This window comes from Salvelinus alpinus, chromosome 20, assembly GCF_045679555.1.
Source record: "Salvelinus alpinus chromosome 20, SLU_Salpinus.1, whole genome shotgun sequence".
Classification (NCBI taxonomy): Eukaryota; Metazoa; Chordata; class Actinopteri; order Salmoniformes; family Salmonidae; genus Salvelinus; species Salvelinus alpinus.
The window spans coordinates 20,202,338-20,224,491 of NC_092105.1; the positions used below are offsets into that span (position 1 = coordinate 20,202,338).

At 42.0% G+C, this 22,154-nt stretch overlaps 1 protein-coding gene across 2 annotated transcripts in view; it reads right to left on the minus strand.

Moving 5' to 3' along the window:
• LOC139546439 (glycogen synthase kinase-3 beta-like) overlaps positions 1-22,154 on the minus strand; it is a 62,548-nt gene that overhangs the window by 27,551 nt on the left and 12,843 nt on the right. For both annotated transcript variants that reach the window (XM_071354814.1, XM_071354813.1), the window contains exon 2: positions 5,143-5,336. In XM_071354814.1, coding sequence (XP_071210915.1) covers positions 5,143-5,336 — 194 coding nt within the window. The remainder of the gene's footprint in view (positions 1-5,142; positions 5,337-22,154) is intronic.

Sequence of the window (22,154 nt, forward strand, 5' to 3'; positions counted from 1 at the left end):
ACAACACTGTGTGGAAGAAAAAAAGGCACAGCACACCAACATCAAAACTTCATCCCAACTGTAAAGTATGGTGGAGGGAACATCATGGTTTGGGGCTGCTTTGCTGCCTCAGGGCCTGGACAGCTTTTTATCATCGAAGGTAAAATTCATTCCCAAATTTATCAAGACATTGGGCGGAGAATGTTAGGCTATCTGTCCGCCAATTGAAGCTAAACAGAAGTTGAGTGATGCAACGGGACAACGACCCAAAACACAGAAGTAAATCAACAACAGAATGGCTTCAACAGAAGAAAATACGCCTTCTGGAGTGGCCCAGTCAGAGTCCTGACCTCAACCCTATTGAGACGCTGGGGTATGACCTCAAGAGAACAGTTCACACCAGACATCCCAAGAATATTGCTGAACTAAAACAATTTTGTAAAGAGGAATGGTCCAAAATTACTCCAGACCGTTGTGCAGGTCTGATCCGCAACTACAGAAAACATTTTGTTGAGGTTATTGCTGCCAAAGGAGGGTCAACCAGTTATTAAATCCAACGGTTCACATACTTTTCCCACCCTGCACTGTGAATGTTTACACGGTGTGTTCAACAAAGACATGAAAACATATAATTGTTTGTGTGTTATTAGTTTAAGCAGACTGCGTTTGTCTGTTGTGATCTAGACGAAGATCAGATCAAATTTTATGTCCAATTTATGGAGAAATCCAGGTATTTCCAAAGGGTTCACATACTTTTTCTTGCCACTGTATATATATTTATTTTTATTATAATTAATGTAATGATTAGGCTTTGATGTGCCATTGTTTCCCAAGCGCAGAATCGTTAGCGTCGTGCTTGCACCATTAATACAGCAAAAACTGCTTGTATCTGTTATGCTGGTGAATGAGGACCCAAAAGCGACTTAATAGAAACAGAGTCTTTATTCCAGTCTTAAACAAAAAACGATACTCCTGGATATTATCTTAGGTAAATCCAAAACAGGAAAACTGAAATCCTCTCGTCAGTAGAGAGGAACGACTGGAGACGCGACCACAGACTACAGGTCGCTTCGGGAAGGCACAGGCCGTAGCTGACATAGACACCTGTTCACACGCAGCATCTGAAGAAGGCAAAAACACGACAGGGCGGAACAAGGACACAGAACAGCAAACATCAAACAAGGATCCGACAAGGACAGAAGCGGAAAACAGAGGGAGAAATAGGGACTCTAATCAGAGGGCAAAATAGGGGACAGGTGTGAAAGAGTAAATGAGGTAGTTAGGAGAATGAGGAACAGCTGGGAGCAGGAACGGAACGATAGAGAGAGAGAGCGAGAGAGGGAGAGAGGGAGGGGGAGAGAGAGGGATAGAAAGAGGGAAAGAACCTAATAAGACCAGCAGAGGGAAACGAATAGAAGGGAAGCACAGGGACAAGACATGATAATCAATGACAAAACATGACAGTATCTAACCCAAACAGTTCAAAAGATCAGGCCTGGTTGCATAAAACATCTTAAGTGTTTCCCTTAATGATTTACCTTAAGGAACCATTTCCTCTTACCTAAGGAAACGGTTTAAGGGTGCTGCAGAGAGCCCCTCAAATGTTTTCCTTCGGCAAGGGAATACTTAAGGGGTTTTACGGTAGTTTGAAGGCATGTATGGCAGAAAGTCTCTGGTTACCATGGAGATGACCTGATTCACTGATTGAACTTCTCCTCAAAGATTTCACATTTATTTTGTGAGATCGCAAAATAGAATTTCTTCATTCAAGACAGGAAAAACAAATAGATTCAGAAGAAGTTTATTTTAGTTACTTTTTTACATTCATAAACCATGTCATAGGCCATTCGCTGGGCGCATTTGTTTAACACTTTGTTCAGTCATATTTGTTACCTCATTAGCTAGCTAGCTAACAACCTGGTGACTTTACCAGTATATCCAAACATGTGGGGCACAGACAGAAAGGAAAAGGGATAGCTTCTTCAGGAGATCACTGGTCATAGCAATGAATGAATGACAGATATCTTGCATGTCCTCATCACAAACTTGCTCTTAAAGAGACGGAGTACAATTTTCAATTCAATGCATCTCAATGGGAAAATTGTGCTTTTCCACAAAGTAGAAACCTAATATTCCACAAATCTTTTTAATTTCAATGACAGATATTTATATCAACATTTTAGTTTTTATATTAAACGAATTAATTTACCGTGTTACATATTAGTTTCTAGGGCACAACATGTGCTTCAGAAGTAGCTAGAATTCATATAGGCTATATATCTAATTTTATGTTGTTCCTAAATGTTATGTCTTTTTAATTTATAGCCCTGACTATGCAGAGTACAAGCACATGCACACACACTCACACACGCTATACTTACACACTATGGGTATTACACTGTAATTCTTCCACTGGGCTGCAATATGATCCCTCAAAAAAGTCCAGAGGGACATATCCCAAGATACACTGGGAGAAGCCTGAGCCCACCCAACGCCTGACATTAGAACACACACACACAGTTACTTTAGCCAGCTGCATTATGGTACAGAGCCTGCTCACGTGTGTGTGTGTGTGTGTGTGTGTGTGTGTGTGTGTGTGTGTGTGTGTGTGTGTGTGTGTGTGTGTGTGTGTGTGTGTGTGTGTGTGTGTGTGTGTGTGTGTGTGTGTGTGTGTGTGTGTGTGTGTGCGCGTGTGTGCTTGCGTGCGTGCACATATGCCTACTGGTCACAAAGCTCCCAGCTTAAGGCTCACTCCTTGTGTGAGGCACACTGCAGAAAGAGAGAGAAACAGAGGAGGAGACAAAGATGTTGGTGTGTGTGTGAACTGTTCGCATGTGTTTGCGTGTGTGTGCAGCAGTCATGTGAGGAGACTTAGCGCTCAACACTCATTGAGTTCGAGTTCATTCTTCATAACAGTCCACACATAGGGAGTGAGGGAGAGATTCTTCATAACAGTCCACACATAGGGAGTGAGGGAGAGATTCTTCATAACAGTCCACACATAGGGAGTGAGGGAGAGATTCTTCATAACAGTCCACACATAGGGAGTGAGGGAGAGATTCTTCATAACAGTCCACACATAGGGAGTGAGGGAGAGATTCTTCATAACAGTCCACACATAGGGAGTGAGGGAGAGATTCTTCATAACAGTCCACACATAGGGAGTGAGGGAGAGATTCTTCATAACAGTCCACACATAGGGAGTGAGGGAGAGATTCTTCATAACAGTCCACACATAGGGAGTGAGGGAGAGAGAGAACAGAAAAAGAGCGGGGTTGGCTGCTATAAAGGACAAACAGAACAGCCAAACCTCTACGTCTGACTAGGGCTGATTTTATACAGGCTGCCCAATTCTGAAAAAGATCTAATGTGATTGGTCAAAAGACCAATTAGTGGAAAAAGATCAGAATTGGGCTGCCTGTCTAAACGCAGCCTAAGAACCCATCTGCAAGTAACTGGTTTGAAAATGATTAAACGGACAGAAGGCAGTGTGTATTTACTGATGGTGTTGAATCCAGTTTTCTGGACATAACAAAGGGTGTCCCATAAGGATCGATTCTTGGTCCGGTTCTTTTTACTATTTACATGAAGAATATTGGTTTATCTTTAAATATATATGTATTTCACCTGTATGCAGATGACACTGTTGTGTATGCTATTGCCTTGCAGAACTGAAATTGGTACTTAATGCAGGTAAAATGAAGTATATGTTATTTTCCAAATAAGGTAAGAAATGATCTGATAATTTCTGCATGCGTACATTGGATGGTGGCCTCATTGATCATGCTCCTGTGTATAGGCATCTGGATTGATGATAGGCTTTCCTTCAAAAAGCATTTTAATGAATTAGTTAAGAATTTTAAGGTAGACTCATTGATGACGTAGATGCAGAAAATAATTTCCACAACAACTAAGAGCGTTGAAACTTCCCTGGCTACCTCACTGTGAACAGTGTGAAGCGAACCCGTGCACATACTGTGTGTGACTGTGTGAGAGCGAAGTCTTGCATCTCGATCATCTCAATATCTGTGGTGCTGCTTGTGGCAACAATATTTAGCATTTAGTTAGAGTCTAACTTTAAGAATTCAAATGGGCTTATTTTATAGGACTGGTCATGCTTTTTGTTAAATAGCAGAAAACAAATAATTCAGTCAACATTCCTTCTGGTCATAGATTATGGTGATATTATCTATATCATGTGTCAAACTCATTCCACTGAGGACCGAGTGTCTGACGATTTTCGCTCCTCCCTTGTACGTGATTGATGAATTAAGGTCACTAATTAGTAAGGGACTCCCCTCACCTGGTTGTCTAGGTCTTAATTGAAAGGAAAACACAAAAACCTAAAAGACACTAGGCACTCCATGGAGTGAATTTGACACCCCTGATCTATATGAATGCAGTTACCACTGTATTGAAGCCACTGGACAGTTTTACATAGTGCATTACGCTTTATGACGGGCAATAGTTTCAGCACACATCACTGCACTCTGTATCAGAAAGTAGTCAAACCAAATGCTTAAGTACATCTGTTGCTCCAAAGCTAACAATTAGGAGAATAAGTCCAAGACTTCTGAGGGCAAAGCTAGTGATCTGACAAAGACAACAGCAACACAACAGTCAGTCCTATTCACAGCCCCACATTGAGATAGTGATGGTATCGTCAGGCCTAGGAGAAATTGGGTTAACATGGCGACAATCTGGACCTTGACACACGCGCACGCACATGCACACACACGCAAAACACAATGCTACATTGCACAGCCATCTGTGCATTCACTGCTACTACTGAGCAGATGTAGATTGATGAGTTTGTTTCTGTAGTACTGGACCTAGACTAGAGAGTGGCAGGGAACTGAGGGACACCTGTATAGTGTGTGTGTTTGTCTCTCTCTTTGTTCTACTAACAGAGTGTGGAGCCTGTAATCCATTCACAAAAGACCAGAGAACAGTAGTGTGAATGGATGGAGTCGTCCTTTATAGTAGAACCCACTCTGAATGAAAGTCATCCGTTACAAAGAAAGGATGGAAGACAAAGACTTCACCTGAAAGATGAATGAAGGATGATATCTTTGAAAAGACAAGAATGATGTAATCGTTTCATGAGATCAGAGAAATGTGCGGTCGTGTGTGTGTCTGCGAGCACCCTGCAGTCTCTCTTACCTTAAACCTCTTGTCCTGCAGAACCTTCTTGATGGCCAGCAGCTCTCCAGAGTCACACAGCTTGGCCTGGTAGACCACTCCGAAGGAGCCGTTCCCAATCACCTTGGTGTCTGTATAGCTGACCTCTTGGGGCCTGTCGGGCCCTTGGCCTGGGGTGGCCATCACCGTTGTCACCTTACTGCCATCCTTGTCCCCTGCAGGAGGTACAGAGAGAGGATGAGGGTAGAGAAGGGGTGAGATAGTCTTCAGTGACCTTAAGTGAAGAGTGTGTCTAATGACAAATAAACAAGCGAGACTAGATGACAGACACACTCACATGATCACACTGTCAGAGTTATATTACAAAGCCTGACACACTCACATGATCACACTGTCAGCGTTATATTACAAAGCCTGACACACTCACATGATCACACTGTCAGCGTTATATTACAAAGCCTGACACACTCACTAACTGACACGCTAACTTTAAACGCTGTGTATCCGGCGTGATAGCGTAGTAACGACTACCCCGCGGCTTCCCTGTTCCATCTATTGCTGTTCACTGGACCCTATGAGCACTTGGCTACATAGCTGATGCCTGCTGGACTGTTCATTAATCACGGTACTCCACTTTGTTTACCTTTGTTTATCTGTCGGCCCTAGCCCCGAACTCAGGCCCTGTGTGTAGTTAACCGACCCTCTCTGCCCATTCATCGCCATTTGACCTGCTGTTGTTGTCTTAGCTGATTAGCTGTTGTTGTCTTACCTGTTGTTGTCTTATCTAGCTCTCCCAATCAACACCTGTGATTGCTTTATGCCTCGCTTTATGTCTCTCTCAAATGTCAATATGCCTTGTACACTGTTGTTTAGGATAGTTATCATTGATTTAGTTTACTGCGGAGCCCCTAGTCCCACTCAGCATGCCTCAGATACCTCCTTTGTCCCACCTCCCACACATGCGGTGACCTCACCCAGCATAACTAGCCCATCCAGAGATGCAACCCCTCTTATCATCACTCGGGTGCCTGGGTTTACCTCCACTGTACCCGCACCCCACCATAGCCCTGTCTGTACATTATGCCCTGAATCTATTCTAACACGCCCAGAAATCTGCTCCTTTTATTCTCTGTCCCCAATGCACTAGATGGCCAGGTTTGATAGCCTTTAGCCGTACCCTCATCCTACTTCTCCTCTGTTCCTCGGGTGATGTGGAGGTTAACCCAGGCCCTGCGTGTCCCCAGGCACTCTCAATTGTTGACTTCTGTAACCGAAAAAGCCTTGGTTTCATGTATGTTAACATCAGAAGCCTCCTCCCTAAGTTTGTTTTACTCAGTGCTTTAGCATACTCTGCCAACCCTGATGTCCTTGCCGTGTCTGAATCCTGGCTTAGGAAGGCCACCAAAAATGTCCATACCCAACTACAACATTTTCCGTCAAGCTGGAACTGCCAAAGGGGAGGAGTTGCAATCTACTCCAGAGACAGCCTGCAAAGCTCTGTCATACTTTCCAGGTCTATGCCCAAACAGTTCGAGCTTCTAATTTTAAAAATGAATCTCTCCAGAAATAAGTCTCTCACTTTTTCCGTCTGTTATAGACCCCCTCAGGTCCAAGCTGTGCCCTGGACACCATATGTGAATTGATTGCCCCCCATCTATCTTCAGAGTTCGTTCTGTTAGGTGACCTAAACTGGGTTATGTTAACACCCCGGCAGTCCTACAATCTAAGCTAGATGCCCTCTATCTCACACAAATGATCAAGGAACCCACCAGGTACAACCGTAAATCCGTAAACATGTGCACCCTCATAGATATTATCCTGACCAACTTGCCTTCCAAATACACCTCTGCTGTTTTCAATCAGGATCTTAGCAATCACTGCCTCATTGCCTTCATCCGCTATGGTCTGCGGTCAAACGACCACCCCTCATCACTGTCAAACGCTCCCTAAAACACTTCTGCAAGCAGGCCTTTCTAATCGACCTGTCCCGGGTATCCTGGAAGGATATTGACCTCATGACATCAGTAGAGGATGCCTGGTCATTCTTTAAAAGTAATTTCCTCACCATCTTAAACTAAGAACAGATATAGCCCTTGCTTCCCTCCAGACCTGACTGCCCTTGACCAGCACAAAAACATCCTGTGGCAGATTGCACTAGCATTGAATAGTCCCCGCGATATGCAACTTTTCAGGGAAGTCAGGAACCAATACAGGCAGTCAGGAAAGCAAAGGCTAGCTTTATCATACAGAAATTTGCATCCTGTAGCTCTAACTCAAAAAAAGTTTTGGGACACTGTAAAGTCCATGGAGAATAAAAGCACCTCCTCCCAGCTGCCCACTGCACTGAGGCTAGGTAACACTGTCACCACCGATAAATCCACGATAATCGAGAATTTCAATAAGCATTTCTCTACGGCTAGCCATGCTTTCCTCCTGGCTACCCAAAACCTGGCCAAGAGCTCCACACCCCCCGCAGCTACTTTCCCAAGCCTCTCCAGCTTCTCCTTCACCCAAATCCAGATAGCAGATGTTCTGAAAGAGCTGCAAAACCTGGACCCGTACAAATCAGCTGGGCTAGACAATCTCTTTCTAAAAGTATCCGCCGCCATTGTTGCAACCCCTATTACCAGTCTGTTCAACCTCTCTTTCGCATCGACCGAGATCCCCAAAGATTGGAAAGCTGCCACGGTCATCTCCCTCTTCAAAGGTGGTGACACTCTAGATCCAAACTGTTATAGACCTATATCCATCCTGCCATGCCTTTCTAAAGCCAAGGTAATAAACAGATCACCGACCATTTCGAATCCCACCGTACCTTCTCCGCTGTGCAATCCAGTTTACGAGCTGGTCACGGGTGCACCTCAGCCACGCTCAAGGTACTAAACGATATCATAACCGCCATTGATAAAAGACAATACTGTGCAGTCGTCTTCATCGACCTGGCCAAGGCTTTCGACTCTGTCAATCACCGTATTCTTATCGGCTGACTCAACAGCCTTGGTTTCTCAAACGACTGCCTCGCCTGGTTCACCAACTACTTCTCAGACAGAGTTCAGTGTGTCAAATCGGAGGGCCTGTTGTCCGGACCTCTGGCAGTCTCTATGGGGGTACCACATGGTTCAATTCTCTGGCCGACTCTTTTCTCTGTATATAGCAACGATGTCGCTCTTGCAGCGGGTGATTCCCTGATCCACCTCTACGCAGACGACACCATTCTGTATACATCTGGCCCTTCTTTGGACACTGTGTTAACTAACCTCCAAACGAGCTTCAATGCCATACAACAGTCCTTCCGTGGCCTCCAACTGCTCTTAAACGCTAGTAAAACTAAATGCATGCTTTTCAACCATTCGCTGCCCACACCCGCCCGCACGACTAGCATCACTACTCTGGACGGTTCTGACTTAGAATATGTGGACAACTACAAATACCTAGGTGTCTGGCTAGACTGTAAACTCTCCTTCCAGACTCATATTAAACATCTCCAATCCAAAATGACATCTAGAATGAGCTTCCTATTTCGCAACAAAGCCTCCTTCACTTACGCCGCCAAACATACCCTTGTAAAACTGACTAACCTACCGATCCTCGACTTCGGCGATGTCATTTACAAAATAGCTTCCAACACTCTACTCAGCAAACTGGATGCAGTCTATCACAGTGCCTTCTGTTTTGTCACCAAAGCCCCATATACCACCCACCACTGCGACCTGTATGCTCTAGTCGGCTGGCCCTCGCTATATATTCGTCGCCAGACCCACTGGCTCCAGTTCATCTATAAGTCTTTGCTTGGTAAAGCCCCGCCTTATCTGGTCACCATAGTAGCACCCACCCGTAGCATGCACTCCAGCAGCTATATTTCACTGATCATCCCCAAAGCCAACACCCCCTTTGGTCACCTTTCCTTCCAGTTCTCTGCTGCCAATGACTGGAACGAACTGCAAAAATCACTGAGCTGGAGACTTATATTTCCCTCACTTACTTTAAACTTCAACTATCTGAGCAGCTAACCGATCGCTGCAGCAGTACATAGCCCTTCTGTAAATAGACCACCCAATCTACCTACCTCATCCCCATACTGTTTTTATTAACTTTTCTGCTCTTTTGCACAACAGTATTTCTACTTGCACATCCCCTTCTGCTCCTCTATCACTCCAGTGTTAATTTGCTAAATTGTAATTACTTTGCTACTATGGCCTATTTATTGCCTTACCTCCTCACGCCATTTGCACACACTGTATATAGACTTAATTTTTTCCTCTATTGTGTTATTGACTGTATGATTGTTTATTCCATGTATAACTCTGTGTTGTTGTTTGTGTCGCACTGCTTGGCCAGGTCGCAGTTGTAAATGAGAACTTGTTCTCAACTAGCTTACGTGGTTAAATAAAGGTGAAATAAAAAAATAAAAACTCACATGATCACACTGTCAGAGTTATATTATGAAGCCTGACACACTTGCATGATATTACGCAATCATACACATTATAACAGTCATGCTTTACTAAACATTAATGGGACTGGGTTTGAATATCAGCCAGTGACTTGCATGGTTTACATTTTTAAACACATATGATTGTAGTCAAGACCCATAATGCTGCAGTATGAGCAAGGCACTTAACCCTAATTGCTCATGTAAATTGCTCTGGATAAGAGCGCCTGCTAAATCACTAAAATGTTAAATGTAAATCTGAGAGCCTGGCCAACCTAGACGAAATATCATTTTCACATACAAGCTCTCTTTTCCTCCTCTAACTGTCCCCCTCTCCTCTAGTTCCTTCCTCTACAGTAAATTGCACGGCATTCCTTTCCCTTAGGATTAATGGAAAGCCTACTCCTGTTTAATTGGGTTTAAACTGAAGTGCACTGGAGAGTGTGTGTGTGCGTGTGTGCGTGTGTGTGTGTATGTGTGTGTGTGTGTGTTTGAAGCCTCTATCTATGTCAGGGTTAAAGTCCTGTTAACTTCTTGTTAAAGGATAACCAGAACTGCCTAGCATACTGTGTGTGTCGCGTGCCATGGTGCATGCCACAGCCATACCACCACTATACATCCCCAGGCCAAGGCCCCACCCCTGTTACCACCCCTAACTCAACCCCAAAACTGCATAGCACCCACCCCAACCACCAACTGCAAATCAAGCTATGAATGAAATCTGTTCATATTAGAGGTCGACCGATTATGATTTTTCAACGCCGATACCGATACCAATTATTGGATGTCCAAAAAAGGCCAATACCGATTAATCGGCCGATTTTTAAAATGTATTTGTAATAATTACAATTACAACAATACTGAATGAACACTTATTTTAACTTAATATAATACATCAATAAAATCAATTTAGCCTCAAATAAATAATGCCACATGTTCAATTTGGTTTAAATAATGCAAAAACAAAGTGTTGGAGAAGAAAGTAAAAGTGCAATATGTGCTATGTAAGAAAGCTAACGTTTAAGTTCCATGCTCAGAACATGAGAACATATGAAAGCTGGTCGTTCCTTTTAACATGAGTCTTCAATATTCCCAGGTAAGAAGTTTTAGGTTGTAGTTACTATAGGAATTATAGGACTATTTCTCTCTATACGATTTGTATTTCATATACCTTTGACTATTGTATGTTCTTATAGGCACTTTAGTATTGCCAGTGTAACAGTATAGCTTCCATCCCTCTCCTTGGTCCTACCTGGGCTCGAACCAGGAACACATCGACAACAGCCAACCTCGAAGCAGCGTTACCCATGCAGAGCAAGGGGAACAACTACTCCAAGTCTCAGAGCGAGTGACGTTTGAAAAGCTAATAGCGCGCACCCCGCTAACTAGCTAGCCATTTCACATCGGTTACACCAGCCTAATCTCAGGAGTTGATAGGCTTGAAGTCATAAACAGCGCAATGCTTGAAGCATTGCGAAGAGCTGCTGGCAAAACGCACGAAAGTGCTGTTTGAATGAATGCTTACGAGCCTGCTTGTGCCTACCATCGCTCAGTCAGACTGCTCTATCAAATTATAGACTTAATTATAACATAATAACACACAGAAATATGAGCCTTAGGTCATTAATATGATCGAATCCGGAAACTATCATCTCGAAAACAAAACGTTTATTCTTTCAGTGAAATACGGAACCGTTCCGTATTTTATCTAACGGGTGGCATCTATAAGTCTAAATATTCCTGTTACATTGCACAACCTTCAATGTTATGTCATAATTACGTAAAATTCTGGCAAATTAGTTCGCAATGAGCCAGGCGGCCCAAACTGTTGCATATACCCTGACTCTGCGGGCAATGAACGCAAGAGAAGTGACACAATTTCACCTGGTTAATATTGCCTGGTAACCTGGATATCTTTTAGCTAAATATGCAGGTTTAAAAATATATACTTCTGTGTATTGATTTTAAGAAAGGCATTGATGTTTATGGTTAGGTACACGTTGGAGCAACGACAGTCCTTTTTCGCGAATGCGCACTGCATCGATTATATGCAACGCAGGACACGCTAGATAAACTAGTAATATCATCAACCATGTGTAGTTATAACTAGTGATTATGATTGATTGATTGTTTTTTATAAGATAAGTTTAATTCTAGCTAGCAACTTACCTTGGCTTCTTACTGCATTCGCGTAACAGGCGGGCTCCTCATGAGGCAGGGGGTTAGAGCTTTGGACTAGTTAACCGTAAGGTTGCAAGATTGAATCCCTGAGCTGACAAGTTAAAAATCTGTCTTTCTGCCCCTGAACAAGGCAGTTAACCCACCGTTCCTAGGCCGTCATTGAAAATAAGAATGTGTTCTTAACTGACTTGCCTAGTTAAATAAAGGTGTAAGAAAAAAAATAATAATACCGATTTCCGATTGTTATGAAAACTTGAAATCGGCCCTAATTAATTGGCCATTACGATTAACCGGTCGACCTCTAGTTCATATTATAATCATCCATAAATGTCAATGCCTATGTAAAAGAATTGACAGCTCTGGTGGCCATATTGCCTGACTCTCACTCACACTTTGTCATGACTTCCTCCTCTCTCAGTTCGGGCGGGGCTCGGCGGTCGGCGTCGCTGACCTACTAGCCATCACCAATCCATGTTTCCTTTTCCGTTTGTTTTGTCTTTGGTTCTGTCACACCTGGTTTTCATTTGCTTTGATTTCTGTGTGTATATTTACCCTGTTTCCCCGCTTAGGTTTATGCGGGATTATTTTTTCTTGTTGCTTGTGGAGGCTTTCCTCAGTGTATTTTTTTGCGTGTAGTGATTTTAGTAAGGTGCGTTGTGGTTCTACGCCTTAAGGGTGAACTGTTTGTTCCCATTGGGTTTTGGGTATTTGTACTGGACTGTGTTTGTTTTGGACTTGCCCTGATTAAAAGTTACACGCTACACTGACATTTCTGCTCTCCTGCGTTTGACTCCTCACATACCTTCAGTGCGCTCCCAACACACTTGACATCTATACACACTGGATCCCTCACACTCAAATCTAGAAACTCAGACTCTCCCTAGCCAGCTAAAATACTAAACCTCTGTCTAAAGTTCTCTCACAGACAGCCAAGTCACATTTACATTATCCATCCCTTACACAAGACCCAGGTAAAGTAGATTACACATTAGCTAAAATAAAATAAAATGAATATCTTCAATATAAGGCTTCCATTCCATATTCCATATCATCCAACCTGAATGTGTTGAGACAGTACATAGAGATGTTCTATCACATGGACCACTGTCAGCACGCACACACACACGCACTGCAGTGAGACAGCAGTAGCAGCTGCTCCTGTGGGGAGTGTAGATGCAGTGCTGACAGGCGGGCAGGCAGTGAGACAGCAGTAGCAGCTGCTCCTGTGGTGAGTGTAGATGCAGTGCTGACAGGCGGGCAGGCAGTGAGACAGCAGTAGCAGCTGCTCCTGTGGTGAGTGTAGATGCAGTGCTGACAGGCGGGCAGGCAGTGAGACAGCAGTAGCAGCTGCTCCTGTGGTGAGTGTAGATGCAGTGCTGACAGGCGGGCAGGCAGTGAGAATTTCAGCTGGATGAGTCTGATGTGTGTTAATGCTGCTGAGTCAACACTAACCTGACCCAGTCTCCATGGCCACGATGCAGAGGAGACAGTGAACTAGGCCTAAAGCCTTGACACCGACTGAGCACCAACAAACAAGACATGTTAGTACTGAATGCCTACTTACAGCTTCTGAACCTGTCCAAATGAGACAGTGGATAAATGCTGTACCGGAAAAGGAAAACATTCATTTGGTTGATGGTGTGTGTGTGTCAGAGGAAAGGTTAAGCAGCAGTAATTATTCCAGCAGCCCTGCAGTGATGCAGTCTTTAACCCCAATCAGAGACAACACTCACACACTCAGCAATTAGACCTGCTCTGGATCTGACTGGGCCACCTGCAGAAACACACACACACACACACACACACACACACACACACACACACACACACACACACACACACACACACACACACACACACACACACACACACACACACACACACACACACACACACACACACACACACACACACATACACAGATGCACTGCATCTCTTCCTGACTGGGTGTGCAGGAAATGAAATGGGGTTCTGTGACAAAAAAATTACCAAAATAGACTTTCACAAACAAGAAAAGGAGAAAAGAAAGAAACTAGAGGAGGGAGGGAGAGAGAGAAAGGGCGAGGGAGGGAGGGAGTGGGAGGGAAAAAGAACGAGAGAGAGAGAGAGAGAAAGAGAGAGAGAGGTTGGAAGGGTATAGAACTCTGCTTACACCATCCAGCAGGATTGTTTCAAGAACGCCTCTTCACTTCCTGAAACCATAACAAACTTCCACATCATCCACAAACACCCACACACAAATACACAAACAAACACACAACCTTAGCCCTTACCTCCACATCGCCTATTTCTGCATTTCTGCCAAGTGATGCCGTCATGAATTAAAAAGCATGTTGTGTCTCAACCTATGGCGTGCAGCACAACACCTCAAAAAATTGATTATGTAAAATAAGGTCTAAACTACAGCATTTGCCAATATGAAAAAAAATCTGAATTTACGAGCTTTTATAAAAAAAATATAAAAAATTTAAAAAAATTGTTGCCAGAAAATATTAAATTGTTTCACAAACCTCTTTGTAAGCTTTTATCTCCAACGTTTCTCTTTTCCAGTGATGAAGAGATGGATGTCTCATGGTATGGTGGGGTAAGCAAAATAGGTCAACTTTGGGCACCTTTATCTCAAGGAAACCGTGCCGTCTCGTTTGCTTAATATAAGGAATGTGAAATTAAAACTTTCACTTTTGATACTTCAGTATATTTTTTTCAATTACATTTACATTTGATACTTAAGTATATTTAAAACCAAATACTTTTAGACTTTTACTCAAGTAGTATTTTACAGGGTGACTTTCACTTTCATTTTCTATTTAAGGTAATTGGTCACTTTTTCCAAAACTGATGAAATGTGACCATACTTTAAAAGTAATTTATCATCAATGATACTATTTAGGCCTTTATAGCGTTTTCAAAGTCATCAACATCTATTGTTTCTAAACTTATCTAAAAATAGGCACAATACAATAGGCCTAGGGTTTCAAGCTCTGGTTGATTTAAAATTGAAGGCTATTTAGTGGTATTGAATTGTGTTTGGTTGTCAATGCAAAATCTTCTGGTTAGATAGTTCCATCTGTGCCACTGACTTAGTCTGGCTTTAATTCCACTTTGTCTACAAAATAAGAATGAACATCTCCATCTCAAATAAAAATCGAAATTAAAACATTAGGACTAAATCAAATCAAACTTTATTTATAGTGCATTTCAAGTTTAATTTGATTTAGTCCTATTTTTATACTTACATTTTTGGTTGAGATGGAGATGTCAATCCAACATTTCAATTATGAATTGTAGACGAACTGGAATTAAAGCCAGACTAAGTCAGTGGCACAGATTGAACTATCCAAGCAGAAGATAAATCTCCTTCCAAATGTTGGTTGCGTTGACCATCAAACACAATTCAATAACACTTTTGAAATACAATAAATAGCCTATTAACTTGTCGAAAAGTCAACAAATGATTTGTTGGATTTGCGTCTCCAACTCAACCCAAAAAATGTTAGTTAAAGAATGGGATTAAGCCGGTGGCTCATATGGAACTACCTAAGCAGTAGATACATAACCTTTAAATGTTGATATCTGTTTGCATTGTCAACCACAATTCAATATTATGTTTGTAATATAGTAAATAGCCTAAAGTTGAAGGAAAACTCCACCCAAAAACAATTTTTGGGGTATTTCTTTCATTAGTCCATTGTTGACCGAGTCCCTAAATGTGACTCGTTTCAGGAAACTAGGCGTATGTCGCACGTCACTGCTTCACAGTAGAGGCATTTGAAAGAAAACATTTATTTTTCATCAAAATGCATTTTTTGGCAGAAAATCCTTCTGTAACATGTGAATTTGCATGTGCCTTAATAACAAAGCACCCCTACACCATCACAACTCCTCCTCCATGCTTCAGGGTGGGAACCACACATGCAGAGATAATCCGTTCACCTACCCTACTCTCTGTCTCACAAAGACACGGCAGTTGGAACCAAAAATCTCAAATTTTAACTCATCAGACCAAAGGACAGATTTCCACCGGTCTAATGTCCATTGCTTTTGCTTGGGCCATGTCCAAGTCTCTTCTTATTATTGGTGTCCTTTAGTTGTGGTGTCTTTGCAGCAATTTGACCATGAAGGCCTGATTCAAACAGTATACTCTGAACAGTTGATGTTGAGATGTGTATGTTACTTGCCAAGAGTGTGCAAAGCTGTCATCAAGGCAAATGGTGGCTACTTTGAAGAATATAAAATCTAAAATAAATTTTGATTTGTTTAACACTTTTTTGGTTACTACATGATTCCATATGTGTTATTTCATAGTTTTGATGTCTTCACTATTATTATACAATGTAGAAAATAGTAAAAATAAAGAAAAACCCTTGAATGAGTAGGTGTCCAAACTTTTGACTGATACTGTATATTTTATTATTTTGTCAGACAGTCATTTTCATTGCAAGTTAAAGCTAGCTTGCTAATGTTAGCTGGCTGGCTCGCTAGCTAACGTTACGTGTACGATCTGTGTAGTAATATTATTTGTATCTCAGAATCATTTGCATTGCTAGTTATTGCCTAATGTTAGCTTGCTAGCTAGCTAACTAACATTGAACCTAAGTTAGATGGTTAGCTTTAGCGACCTGCAGATTCATGCAGGGTAGTAACGTTAATTGTTATTTAGCTAGCTAGCTACATATCTAAACAAAAGACTCCACTATGCAAGTAACCATTTCCCTGTACCGTTTACACCTGTGCATGTGACAAATAAACACTATTTGATATAGTGTTTACCAGAGACGGTAATGTGAAGAACAACATGACCTGCACCAAAGTTCAATTCTCCGGTAGAATACTCTGCTTTTATTTCGTCACACTCACAACAGTAAGCTATGCTATCCATTAACTGGAAAAGAATGATCTTGTTGTGAGTTTATTTTCCTGTAATTATGAATACAAATGAGTTAAGACATCGTCAGCTATATGATATGGTTATTACTTGAACGTATGCTAGCTAACAAACTAGAAATGAATCAAAACATTGTTTAGAAAGTTGATTTTAGTTGCCTGGTTTGCATTTTTAAACAGATGGGTTTATTGGTGTTGAAATACACCAGTTATGCTATTTTGGACCGCCAGGCTACCAGCCTTTAGTCTTGAAATCTTTGGTTGTTTAGTACATTACCATACTCACTCTGTTTAGCACGTGGCCTCACGCGAACCCTTAAAGAGCTGGGTGTGGCTAAGGCTTAAGAGGGTGTGAACGATGCTGTAGACAAAGAAGAGCTCTCCAGTAGGTGTACCACGACATTCAAGTGCCATTTTCTCAAAAGTGGGGTTACAAGTTTTATCAACTTTCAAAGCAGAATTACTTTCCCATTGATACTCAACTGCAGCTTATGATATTTAATTTTTTATTTGATCTTCATTTAACTAGGCAAGTCAGTTAAGAACATTAAGAACAAATTCTTATTTACAATGACGGCCTAGGAACAGTGGGTTAACTGCCTTGTTCAGGGGCAGAACGACAGATTTTAAACTTGTCAGCTCGGGATTCGATCTAGCAACCTTTCAGTTACTGGCCCAACACTCTACCCACTAAGAAACCTGCCGCCCCAAATATATACCATGTTCAAGCTCTGAGTCTCTACTTTTATTCAATGTAAAAAACACTATTTCAAATTTAGCTACAAAATAGCGAATTGAGCCGGTTGGTCAATTGTTTTTACTGATACGGGGATGATTTCTGTGAGTTGAAAGTTACACATCTTGAACACTTGATTGCTGAAAGCAAAACCTTTTGGGACTATGTCAACAATGGGCTAATGAAAGTAATACCAAAATATAGTTTTTAGGTGGAATTTTCCTTTAAGGCTATTTTACAAACTAATTCAAATGAGTAACATCCATGACCACATGGAGGCTACTGTTACTACACATTTTCACATATGTAATCATATAAAGTGTGCATGTTCAAGATAGCATGCATAGGTCTTTGCAGGTCTGTACAGATCTTCACAATTGCTGTAATAATCTGTGCAGAATCTCAAACGGGATTGATCACTTGTAATCTCAATTGCAATCCAGGTCATTTGGTTCTGCTATTAGATGAAGCATATTAATATGTTGTATAAATAAATCAAATGGGAATACAATGTCAGATATTTTAACATTGCTGTGCTTTTAAATGGTTGAAAGCGCAGTGATAGACATTTGGGTGACAAGTAAACCAAAAATCAGACTTTGTTTTTCCATTGGAATTTGGTTGTGCTTTTAGGTTTTTGAAAGCATAGTGATAACATATTGGAAATTCAACTAACTACTGGCTTTCTTTTTGAGTGGGTGAATAGAGGTTGTAATTAGGGACGCACGATATATCGGTGAACATATCGGAATCGGACAATATTAGCTAAAAATGCCAACATCGTTATCGGCCGATGTCTAGTTTAAGCCAAATGTGAAAAACCGATGTCAAAGCTGACGTGTATACCTACAGTTGAAGTCTGAAGTTTACATACACGTAGGTTGGAGTAATTAAAACTGCTTTTTTAACCACTCCACAATTTTTTTCTTAACAAACTATAGTTTTGGGCAAGTCGGTTAGGACATCTACTTTGCGCATGACACAAGTCATTTTTCCCCCAAAAATTTGCAGACAGATTATTTCACATATAATTCACTGTATCACAATTCCTGTGGGTCAGAAGTTTACATACACTAAGTTGACTGTGCCTTTAAACAGCTTGGAAAATTCCAGAAAATTATGTCATGGCTTTAGAAGCTTCAGATAGGCTAATTGAAATAATTTTAGTCAATTGGAGGTGGATGTATTTCAAGGGCTACCTTCAAACTCAGTGCCTATTTGCTTGACATCATGGGAAATCAAAAGAAATCAGCCAAGACCTCAGCAAAAAATTGTGAACCTCCACAAGTCTGGTTCATCCTTGGGAGCAATTTCCAAATGCCTGAAGCTACCACGTTCATCTGTACAAACAATAGTATGAAAGTATAAACACCATGGGACCACGCAGCCGTCATACCGCTCAGGAAGGAGACACGTTCTGTCTACTAGAGATGAACGTACTTTGGTGCGAAAAGTGGAAATCAATCCCAGAACAACAGCAAAGGCCCTTGTGAAGATGCTGGAGGAAACAGGTACAAAAGTATCTATATCCACAGTAAAACGAGTCCTATATCGATATAACCTGAAAGGTCACTCAGCAAGGAAGAAGCCACTGATCCAAAACCGCCATAAAAAAGCCAGACTATGGTTTGCAACTGCACATGGGGACAAAGATTGTATTTTTTGGAGAAATGTATGATGAAACAAAAATAGAACTGTTTGGCCATAATGACCATCGTTATGTTTGGAGGAAAAATGGGGAGGCTTGCAAGCCGAAGAACACCATCACAACCGTGAAGCACGGGGGTGGCAGCATCATGTTGTGGGAGTGCTTTGCTGCAGGACGGACTGGTGCACTTCACAAAATAGATGGCATCATGAGGTAGGAAAAATTATGTGGATATATTGAACCAACATCAGACATCAGTCAGGAAGTTAAAGCTTGGTCGCAAATGGGTCTCCAAATGGACAATGACCCCAAGCATACTTCCAAAGTTGTGGCAAAATGGCTTAAGGACAACAACGTCAAGGTATTGGAATGGCCGTCACAAAGCCCTGACCTCAATCCTATAGACAATTTGTGGGCAGAACTAAAAAAGCATGTGCGAGCAAGGAGGCCTACAAACCTGACTCAGTTACACCAGCTCTGTCAGGAGGAATGGGCCAAAATTCACCCAACTTATTGTGGGAAGCTTGTGGAAGGCCCAAGTTAAACAATTTACCGGCTATGCTACCAAATACTAATTGAGTGTACGTAAACTTCTGACCCACTGGGAATGTGATGAAAGAAATACAAGCTTAAATAAATCATTCTCTCATTAATCAAATAAGAACTGGCTTACAGTTATTTTAGATAATGACACCTAGCTATATAGTTAGCTAGCTATGTATAGCTACTGAAATTGATTATGTCATGTTATTTGACACGTCAAATAGTGTTATTTGACGTGTATCTTTTTTGACACGCAAAGACCCAAACGGTGTTCCATAGAAATCCTGGTTGAGAATGAAACGACTGAACAAATGAACAACGAAACAGTACAGCAAGTAAGTGAAAGAAGTAGGTTTTGATTATGTTTTACTGGTAATGGGGACATATGTAAATGCAAACATAATAACTTTTTGGTCAGTGTGGTGCGTGTGTGTGTGACTTTTATTTAACTGGCAAGTCAGTTAAGAACAAACTATTTTTTACAATGACGGCCCTGGCGACGCTGGGCCAATTGTGCACCGTCCTTTGGGACTCCCAATCACGGCCGGATGTGATACAGCCTTGATTCAAAGCAGGGACTGTAGTGACGCCTCTTGCACTGATATCCATTTCCTTAGACCGCTGCGTCCATGTGCTAGAATGCTTAAAAGGCCTAAAAAAAATTAAATAACGGTATCTTTTATTTTGGCAAGGAAAATATCGGATATTGGTATCGGCCAAAAGTGTCATATCGTTGCATCACTGTAATCTCAATGATCAACGTCTCAACTAAATATTACCCAATTATCCACGTTCAAATGAAGTGGTACAGTACAGTTGTGGCAAAAAGGTTTGAGAATAACACAAATATTAATTTCACAAAGTCTGCTGCCTCAGTTTGTATGATGGCAATTTTCATATACTCTAGAATGTTATGAAGAGTGATCAGTTGAATTGCAATTAATTGCAAAGTCCTTATTTGCCATGCAAATGAACTGAATCCCCCAAAAACATTTCTACTGCATTTCAGCCCTGCCACAAAAGGACCAGCTGACATCATGTCAGTGATTATCTCGTTAACACAAGTGTGAGTGTTGACGAGGACAAGGACGACAAGTACGAGGATCACTCTGTCATGCTGATTGAGTTCGAATAACAGACTGGAATCTTCAAAAGGAGTGTGGTGCTTGGAATCATTGTTCTTCCTCTGTCAATCATGGTTACCTGCAAGGAAACACGTGCCGTCATCATTGCTTTGCACAAAAAGGAATTCACAGGCAAGGATATTGCTGCCAGTAAGATTGCACCGAAATCAACCATTTATCGGATCATCAAGAACTTCAAGGAGAGCGGTTCAATTGTTGTGAAGGCTTCAGGGCGCCCAAGAAAGTCCAGCAAGCGTCAGGACCATCTCCTAAAGTTGATTCAGCTGCGGGATCGTGGCACCACCAGTACAGACCGTGCTCAGGAATGGCAGCAAGCAGGTGTGAGTGCATCTGCATGCACAGTGAGACAAAGACGTTTGGAGGATGGCCTGGTGTCAAGAAGGGCAGCAAAGAAGCCACTTCTCTCCAGGAAAAACATCAGGGACAGACTGATATTCTGCAAAGGGTACAGGGATTGGACTGCTGAGGACTGGGGTAAAGTAATTTTCTCTGATGAATACCCTTTCCGATTGTTTTGGGCATCCGGAAAAAAGCTTGTCCGGAGAAGACAAGGTGAGCGCTACCATCAGTCCTGTGTCATGCCAACAGGAAAGCATCCTGAGACCATTCATGTGTGGGGTTGCTTCGCAGCCAAGAGAGTGGGCTCGCTCACATTTTTGCCTAAGAACACAGCCATGAATAAAGAATGGTACCAACGCATCTTCCGAGAGCAACTTCTCCCAACCATCCAGGAACAGTTTGGTGACGAACAATGCCTTTTTCCAGCATGATGGAGCACCTTGACATAAAGTAAAAGTGATAACTAAGTGGCTCTGAGAACAAAACATCGATATGTTGGGTCCATGGCCAGGAAACTCCCCAGACCTTAATCCCATTGAGAACTTGTGGTCAATCCTCAAGAGGTGGGTGGACAAACAAAAACCTACAAATTCTGACAAACTCCAAGCATTGATTATGCAAGAAAGGGCTGCCAGCAGTCAGGATGTGGCCCAGAAATTAATTGACAGCATGCCAGGGATGTCAAGGTTGTGGGTGTCACGCCCTGACCTTAGAGATCCTTTTTATGTCTCTATTTTGGGTTGGTCAGGGCGTGAGTTGGGGTGGGCATTCTATGTCTGGTGTTCTATGTTGTCTATTTCTTTGTGTTTGGCCGTGTGTGGTTCTCAATCAGAGGCAGCTGTTTATTGTTGTCTCTGATTGAGAACCATACTTAGGTAGCCTGTTCCCACCTATGTTTGTGGGTAGTTATTTTCTGTTTAGTGTTTGTTGCACCTTTCAGAACTGTTCGTTGGTTGTTTTGTTGTTTTTGTTCGCGTGTTCATCTTTATTAAAAGTATTATGGATACGTCCCACGCTGCACTTTGGTCCTCCTCTCCTTCTCCCGACGACAATCGTAACAGTGGGTAACTGGAGAAAGGAGTCAGGCGCAGGACAGCTGAGATGCGTGGACAAGGTATTTAATTC